At 36.9% G+C, this 9,647-nt stretch overlaps 1 protein-coding gene across 4 annotated transcripts in view; it reads right to left on the minus strand.

Annotated features, from left to right (window-relative positions):
- Positions 1-106: 106 nt before the first annotated feature.
- Positions 107-9,647, minus strand: part of LOC106868717 (plexin-A1) — a 131,946-nt gene continuing 122,405 nt past the window's right edge. For all 4 annotated transcript variants that reach the window (XM_052968251.1, XM_052968253.1, XM_052968252.1 and 1 more), the window contains exons 23-28: positions 8,495-8,578; positions 7,007-7,191; positions 6,754-6,863; positions 6,238-6,400; positions 4,830-4,966; positions 107-3,410 (exon numbers count right to left, since the gene is read on the minus strand). In XM_052968251.1, coding sequence (XP_052824211.1) covers positions 3,227-3,410; positions 4,830-4,966; positions 6,238-6,400; positions 6,754-6,863; positions 7,007-7,191; positions 8,495-8,578 — 863 coding nt within the window. In that variant the 3' untranslated portion in view covers positions 107-3,226. The remainder of the gene's footprint in view (positions 3,411-4,829; positions 4,967-6,237; positions 6,401-6,753; positions 6,864-7,006; positions 7,192-8,494; positions 8,579-9,647) is intronic.

The raw sequence follows: 9,647 nt of genomic DNA on the forward strand, positions 1-9,647 counted from the left end.
GCTAATGATTATGCCAGCTCGCCACCTTAATAATAATAATAATTCTTTCTAATTTTGGCTTAAGGCCAATAATTTTAGGGGTGGAGAAAATTTGAAAACATCGATCTCAATTCTTGACTTACTTTATTTTATTGATTCCAAAAAGATGAAAAGCCAAGTTGTCCTTGGTGGGATTTGAACACAGATCATAATAATAATATTGATTTCAAATTTTGACACAAGGCCAGTAATGTTTGGAGGAGGGGGTACATCGACCCCCAGTGTTCAACTGGTACTTATTTTATTGATCCTAAAAAGTATGAAAGGCAAAGTCAACTTTGGCAGAAACTGAATTCAGAATGTGAAGATGGATGAAATACCACAAGGCATTTTGCCCGGCATGCTAACAATTCTGCCAGTTCATCACCTTAAATCACGATAATAATATTAATAATAAAAATCAAAACAATTTATATGAAGATTTTATCATGACATCATCAAACAATGCTTTAACAGCACTGATCAATCACACTGAATTGTCCTATTTTTTTTTTTCAATTCTTTAAATATGCAAGTCTTGATACCATTATGTGCACACACATATATGTGTGTGTATGCACATGCGGGTGTGTGAACATGTATGTAAACTTATAAATTCATTAATATGATAACACTAGCAGGGGAATTTATCCATCAACCAATTTTGTGATCAAGTCAAGTTACTGCTTACTCAGTGACTGACCAGTAAGCTAGTCAGTCAGTTGGTAGGTCACCATTAAAAAATTGACAGGAGTGGTGGGTTGGTGGGTTACTAGATGGAAGCAGTTCAATTTCCTTTATTCTGGTCACCAGGATTGCTAACAGTGATGATAATAGCAGAGGTTATGGTGACAGTACCAGTAGAAGTGGTATTAGTAGTGGTGGTGGTGGTGTCGTTAAGTAGTTGTGATGATAATGGTAGTCATTGTGGAAATAATGGTACATGCTGTTATCACGGTGGTGGTGGTGGTGTCTAGACATGTTCGGAATCCAGTAAGGCCAAACACACTGTCTTACCATTCTAATGAATTCAAAAATTAATTGTTGTTTATAATTATGATTTGTCACTTTGGCATCGGGCCTCGAATTGTATCCCATTACTTGACTGCTACATTATTTTTTTGGACCCTAGAAGGATGAAAGGCAAAGCTGACCTCAGTGGGATTTGAACTTAGTGGTAGCTGTAGTAGTACTAGTAGTAGCAGCAGCAGTTGTAGAAGTAGTTGTAGTAAAAATAAATAATAATGGTTTCAATTTTTGGTAAAAAGCCAGCAACTTTAGGGGTAGAGTAAGTCAATTACATTGACTCCAGTATTTGACTGATTCTTTTACTGACCCAGAAAGAATGAAATACAAAGTCAACTTTGGTGGAATTTGAACTCAGAACATGAGTTGAAAGAAATGCTGCAAAGCATTTTTAGCCAATGCACAAACAATTCTGCCAACTCTGCACCTTAATAATAATAATAATAATAATAATAATAATAATAATGATGATGATGATGATGATGATGATGATAATTATAGTATAAATAATAAGAATTTTTTAATTTTTTAATTAGAATAATTATTTATGGCAACAAAAGTGAATTTCAATAGCTTTATAGGCTGGGGGGTATCTGGGTAGGTAAATATGAATAAAAAAAAAGAAAAAAGAAAAAAGGAAAAAGTGAGCAAAGATCCATGAGGGTATGTGTAGACAGACAGTTGATAATGTAACTGTGTGAGATGCATGAACAATTGAAAAGCTGTGTTGGATGCATGGGTAATTTATGCTGGAAATGAATGTGAGATTAAATGGGTGTGAGGCTGGCTGAGTAGCAAAACACGAAAGCAGATGAATGTTGGTAGTCAGCTGGAAGTGGGGTATGTAACAACGGTATATAAGAGGAGATTACAAGGGAAACTGTATAAGATGGGCAAGTAGTTGTCTGTGTGTATAGGTAGGTAAGCTTGTTGCAAATGAAAAAAAAAAAAGAAAATAATGAAGAAAATTATATAATGCATCATATAAGATGAATTTTTAAGTTCTTAATGAAATTATATTTCAAATATTTCTAGCTTGAAACAACCCCCAAATTATATCAGATCAACATTTAAAAAGATTATCTTACATAATATATATATATATATATATATATATGCATGTGTGTACTGGAAACTGAAAATTTCTCAAATCATTGCATCAAGTTTCTTGTTTCCAATCTTTGGACAAAAGGAAGAAACTAGAACGTTTGGAAGATAATTAAAGGTAACTATAAACAAATAAAAAGAAATCAAAACGAATATATACACACACATACACATAGATAAATATATATATACATACATAAGTTGATATGTATAAGCATATGTATATATATATATGTATGTATATATTATATATCTATATTTATATGTATGAGTGCATGCAAGTGCGTAAGTGTAAGTGAGCATAAAAATTTGTATAATATATATATATTACATAACACTCCATGGAACATATGAATTTATTAATTCTATACAAGAAAGTATTTGCAGTTTTGTTCTAAAACAAAGCTTTGAGATGGTTATAACTATTTTAAAGAGGACATTGGAATCTGACTCATGAAGCCTTGTAATTTAAACCTGGTTGGGTCTCATCCAGTGCCAATATAGTCGTACAATCAGAAACATTTGAGTCCCCCCGCCCAATCTGACTATTTATATATTTTACTACATGGTTCTGGCAGCATGGAAACTGAATGAGAGCTAGCAAAAATTGAAATCAAAATCTCTCAGTTGTCAGATGGTTTATGTTTTTCTCTATAAAAAATAGATGGCTGCTATAACCCCCAAAATTATTTTAGAAGACTAGAAATATTATATTTGTCAAATTCATTATCTGGAGAGAAATGGGTGTGGGCAGGGTCGGTAGCTGGTAAAGGAAGGAGAGAAAGAAAGAGGGAAAAAGAAAGAGAGAGGAGGAAACACAAAGGGTGGGGTATGTGTGCTGGGGATGGAGTCTGTCCATCAATGAGAAAATAATTATATATTCTATTGTTTGACCTCCTCACCACCACCTCTACCACAACCATCTTCCTCTTTTCCTTCACCACCAATTCCACCACCCTCCACAACACACTGAGGTGTTGTATTGTTATTGTTTCTATTGTTATTTTTCCACTTTTTCCACTTATTTTTAATTTTTGATTTATTTAGTTATTATTTTTTTTTTGTTTTGCAATATTTATTCGATGACTTCAAGGTATTCTGTAGATCCGGTAAATTCTACAGTAGCATTCAGTGGCTGAGCTTCATCCTCTGGTACAGAAGGATCATTGGTGGAGACGCTGCGGAGGGCAGTACAGATCTCAGAGAAGGCTGGGCGGTCATCAGAGTCTTGCTGCCAACATCGTAACATCAGTTGGTAACTGGAGAAGGAAGAAAAAAAGAGAAAGTTTTTAAAAAAATAAATAAGACAAGAAAAAGTAAATAAGAAACAAAAAAAATTTCTGGTTTCAAATTTTGGCACAAGGCCAGCAATTTTTAGGGGATAGGGGATTAGTTGATTACATGGAGCAACCCAGAGCTCCCAGTGTTCAAATGGTACCTTATTATAACAACCCTGAAAGGATGAAAGGCAAAGTCGACATCAGTGACTTTTGAACTCAGAACATAAAGTGTAGGAAGAAATACTATTAAGCATTTTGACTGGTGCAGTAACAACTCGGCCAGCGTGCCACCTTTGATTTTGATAATAATAATAATAATAATAATAATAATAATAATAAACGTCGTCTCCTTCATTGGACACTAAACTCGGCTTGTGAAGACCTATTGGGGCAAGCGAAAGCGAAATCGTGATGGCACCTGTGCCCAGTGTCGTCTTCCTGGGACTTGTACTGGTGGTACGTGTAAAGACATTCGAGTGAGATTGTTGCCAGTGCCGCTGGACTGGTTCCTGTGCAGGTGGCACGTAAAATACACCATTTTGAGCGTGGCCGTTGCCAGTACCGCCTGACTGGCCTTTGTGCTGGTGGTATGTAAAAGCACCCACTACACTCTCGGAGTGATTGGCGTTAGGAAGGGCATCCAGCTGTAGAAACTCTGCCAAATCAGATTGGAGCCTGGGGCAGCCACCTGGTTCACCAGTCCTCAGTCAAATCGTCCAACCCATGCTAGCATGGAAAGCGGACGTTAAACGATGATGATGATGAATAATAACCCAAAGTAAGGAAACCTTACTAATGACAGTTAGGAACGAGGGAGTATTGAGAGCAGAGAAGAAAGGGAAAACAAAGGAAGAAGAATTACGCAGGAAGGGACTACACAATCAATTCTATGTAGCCACAACAGAAGTTGCTGAAAAAAATAGGTGGCATGCATGTGTGTGTGTGTGTGTGTGTGTGCACGTGCATAAATGTGTATTTGATCTTTTACTTGTTTCACTCACTGAATTATAGTTGAACAAACAGATCACAGTACTTAAGTCAGATATTTATTTTGTCAGTCTCCTTGTTGCTGAATTGCTATGTTACTGATTGTCAATTGATGGAGGTGCAACGATGCACATCCACATACACACATAGATAAATATCTGATGGGCTTCCACACAGCTTCTGCCTACCAAATTCTCTTTCAAGGCATTGGTCAGCCTGGAGCTATAGTAGAAGAGATTTGCCCAAGGAGCCACATAATGACATTGAACCTGGAACCATGTGACTATATAAATATTTTCTTTGTCCACTACAGGCATCTTACCTCAACTATAAGGAATTATTATGACAACAATAACGATGGAGTAAAGGGAGTGGTGGTAGTACAGGTTTGAAGCAAATGTTGGTACTTACATGAATTCTGGGCAATGTTTTGGCTTCTGCATACGTCGTCCACTCTGCAAGTAGCTATGCACATCCCAAGGTACAACATCTGGGTAAGGGGTAACACCTCGGGTAAGCAGTTCCCACAAAACCACTCCATAAGACCACTGCAATGATGATATGTTGATAGATTAAATCACATACACACACACACACACAAAGACACATAAACACAAACACTTATGATAATGTTTCAGTCAATGAAAGACTTCTACACAGCTTCTTCACATATTAGAAAAAGCCATTGAATTCCTTCAAAATATACCCTACCATCTTTAAAAAAAAGGTAAGAGACATACTGAATAACGCACTCCTAGATACAGAAAAAAGATACATTCATACACACACTAGTATAAATGAGCGTATATTTGTGTGTATGTGTGTGCATGTGTGTGTATACCTCACCACTACATATATGCAATGCATGTGTCTGCAGAAATATGTACACACACATACACAAGAACGATATCCAGCAGTAGAAACTGAGCCAAAGCTGAGATACTGTAGAAAAATGTAGTCTTTTCACTTGTTGCATCTAGTTCAAAAGTCATGTCAGCATAAAAAGTGGATGTGAAATGATGACGATGATAATGATGGTGGTGGTGGTGAGATAATCAAGTACATATGTATGCAGGCATTTGTAGCTATGTGTGTCTTTATATTGGTTTCAAATTTTGGAACAAGGCCAGCAAGTTCAAGCGGGTGGGGTAAGTCAATTACATCAACCCCAGTGTTCAGCTGGTACTTCTTTTATTGACTCCGAAAGGATGAAAGGTAAAGTCAACCGCGGTGGAATTTGAACTCAGAACATAAAGATGAATGAAATGCCGCTAAGCATTTTACCCAGAGTGCTACCAATTTTGCCAGCTCCCTGCTTAAGAAACACTTAACTTTCACAAGTAGTGTGGCAGTATTATACAATTTATGAGTGCTTTGCTAACTCACAGTCTTGCGTTCAATTCCACCTATGGGAACTGAACACACAATTATCCATACATACAGAAGAGTACTTGTACTTATAATACTTGTGCTGGTGTTCAACCAGGATGTGTCAAAACCATCTTCAACCAATAAATCTCCAGTATTGCAAACAGAAGATGCTAACGTTTAGCAATCACACATGCCTAATGTCAATGTTATCAACCAGTTTCTGATTCCAACATTGGATACCATGTATGCAAGGATCAGATATCAATTCAAGATCTGATTTAATTGTATTAATCAATGTTTTCGAGTAACCCCTTTGCTGTTTCAGGAGAGGGCACTCAGCTTGATGGCATCTCATAGTGATAAAGATATCAAACAAGAAAAAAAGGGAAAAGATGGTGCTTCAGCATGGCCTTGGCTGTGAAACAAGCTAAAGAATTAAAGAGCTTACCACATCAGTCTGGGTGCTGAAGACAAAGTGTTCCACACTCTCAGGTGCCATCCATTTCACTGGTAACTTGGCAGTGTGGTCCTCGGTGAAGTAGAAGTCCTTGCTGAACAGTTCATTGGTCAGGCCAATGTCAGTGAGTTTTACCGTTTTATAATCACACAACCTGATGGGTAGACAAGAGAGAGTAAGTGAGTGAGATGATATCAGACTGAGAGAGAGAGAGGGAGACTGATGGGAAGATAGAGTGACACAGAGAAAGGAAGTTAATCCTGGAAGGATGAAAGGCAAAGTCAGCTTGTGTGAGTCAACTCAGAAGATGGAGAGATAGCTAAATACCATAAGGTATTTTGACCAACACTCCAATTTTGATTAAGCAATAATGATGGCAATGATGGAGGTGGTGGTGGTGATGATAATGGTAGTGATGGTAATGATGATGATTGTGATGGTGGTGCAGATGATGATGATGATGATTATAATATTGATGATGTTGATGATGATTAAAGTTATACTTACAAACAATTTCTTGCAGCCAAATTGTGATGTATGACCTTCAGTTCAGATAAGTAGGTCATTCCTTCTGCCACTTGGAGACCATAATCTAATAGAGTGCACACTGACAATGACTGGCAACAAAGAGAGAATTGAATAGGGAGGTTAAGGTTCAGGCATACACTCACTTGTTTTTAACTAAAAAAAGCTTAATTGTGGAAGGAAATTTTACAACAAAAACAATTTAAAGAAACAAAATTTTATAAAAGTCACTTACTTTGCTGGAATCCCTAATGTGGGTGCGGAGGTCTACTGTTTCCATATAAGGAACAACAACCACAGGATCATCACTGATGGTCAAGCAGACACCAAATATTGGTAGGACATTCTTATGCTGGAGTTCCTTAAACACCAATGAATCCCTCAGAAACTGTTGTAGAGCCTTCTGGTCAGTGTTAGTACCTGTGGTAGCAGGAATCAGAGAAAGAGTGTTTTAAAGTAATCTAAATTAAAACCATTCACCAAAATTTCATATTAATTCATGTTCCAAACACCAGTTTAATAATCCTTTCAGCTATAGGCGCAAGTCCTGTAATTTTGGGTGCAGGGGCTCAACAGGTACTTATTTCATCGACCCCCAAATAGATGAAAGGTAAAGTTGACCTTAGAAACATTTGAACTCAAGACATACACTACTTTATTAGTAAAGTTATTTTAGTAAATTTATCATTATTCTTTTTTTTAATGAATTAAAACAAAGGTGGCGTGTACTTCAAGAGAAATATGGTAATATAATAACTTAAACCATATCATCATTTAATGTCCGTTTTCCATGCTGGCATGGGTTGGACGGTTTGACTGAGGTATGGAAAGCCCACGGCTGCACCAGGATCCAATCTGATCTGGTGCAGCCGCGGGCTTTCCAGATCTCAGTCAAATCGTCCAACCCATGCCAGCATGGAAAACGGATGTTAAATAATGATGCTGATGATGATAAGAGTTAAGCTGTATTTCATTAGAAAATGGAAAACTGGATCAAAGCCAGACAAGAGAGACAGACTGATGATGATACATATTTGAGGTCAACCAATTAGCAAACAAAATAAATTGGCATAGATCAAAGAGAAATTATGGAAAATTCAAAGAGGAGAAAACTCCCAGATGAATTGATTCTAATGCCATAAATGGATCAATTTTAAAATAACAGAGTTGACACGAAGATTATAGATTAATAAGGTTTAAAGATCATACATGACTCAACTAAAAGATCTTGTTTTGCTGTATTTGAAGTTTTTAAAAAATACTTAAGATGGAGAAGAGCAGCATCCCAGACTAACAAAGTGGTCGAGGTTGACTTGACCTTTTGTAAGTGAATGGTTACAGAGAAAAAAATATAATAAGGAAATTCTAGACCGAAGATGTTCTGGGAATGAATGACTGGGCAAAGTGTTTAGTATGGTGTTTGGAGAGTCAGTAGCAATAATAAGAAGAAAGTTTGGCATGCTGTGTAGAGTAGGTATGTAGTTTACTACTACAGAAGCATTGTAACTGCAGTATAAGATGGTGGGAGAAGAAACACCATATCTGTTAGTCTTTTGTCATCTCCCAATTTAATTGGCAATGGGTCTCTTTTTCACAAACCGCCAACAGGTTGTAAGGGATCCACCAGCATACTTTACATGTGTGCGTGTATGCACACACACACACACACACAAATATACATAAATGTACAATATTGCATGTATAATTTATAAAATTAATTTACCTTGCAAAGACTTGACAGCAACAGTCATAGGTGGTTCACTGTCACATTTAGTAAACTGGGCCTTGTATGCAACACCAAAGTTACCTGTTGTGAATGAAAGTTAATATTGCAATGGACATGTGTCTAACATCGAAATCACAGAAAATATTAATATAAGGGAGTTTTGAATTAAAGAGACAAATTTATGATGGTTTCGTTTTTTAAGTAATATAGACTGAATGTATATAAATAGGAAAGAAAAGAATAAAAATAAGTTATTTAGTCCCAAGTCAGCACTATGATCAAAGCTAATCTAGATATGATTATCTTATTTTCTTTTTGTACAGTGATTTAAGGGAAATTTGGCTGTTGTTTCTGTCATGTTGAACAACCATGTAAAGGTTCTCTTCTGGGCTTGTGTGTTCATATCCTATCACCACCAGCACTAGCACTCTAAATAATAGTCACTGTTATCTCAGTAGCAGAGTTTGCTCAATAACAGTCAGAAAAACTCTGATAATTAACTATTTCAGTAACAATTGCAAGAATTATCCCAGTAACAGATAGTTATCCTAGCGAAAGAATTTCTCTGGTAATACTCAGAACTATAATAATGAGTTACTCCATTAACAAAGTTATTTCTTTAATAATCTCATTTACCTCAGCATTAACTTGTGATCCCAGTCAGCAGTTAGAGTTATCTCCTAGTGACATTATACAGCATACCATTTAACAAGAATTATAGCAATAAAAAAAGTTATAGGCTGAAAAGGGTTATTGTGGAGGCTTCCCTTCCTTCTCTGACTAAACCACCAGCACCTCTGATCCTATGTTTGGTTGATTGGGACTAACATAAGGCTAAACAATGATAATACCTTCTAGATAACCATACAGTAGTCAAACTAATTCTATCATTCACGGGGCCGACCTGTCCGAGATGCGGGCGGAGCGACGAAACCGTTCTGCACGCACTCGTACAATGTCCCACCATTTCCGAGCTGTCGGCTTACGTCGAACAACTGCTATCGCGTGTGGGACGAGTCGGTCTATCAGCCGAGTCTATCGTGAATATTGTCGCGCCTCCTTCTTTTAAATGGGAAGGAAGAGCTATTTTCATCGTACTTGTGGCTATGGCGAAAGAATGTGTATGGTGGACGCGTCTGAAAGGTCTAGA

Source organism: Octopus bimaculoides, chromosome 5, assembly GCF_001194135.2.
Source record: "Octopus bimaculoides isolate UCB-OBI-ISO-001 chromosome 5, ASM119413v2, whole genome shotgun sequence".
NCBI classification, from domain to species: Eukaryota; Metazoa; Mollusca; class Cephalopoda; order Octopoda; family Octopodidae; genus Octopus; species Octopus bimaculoides.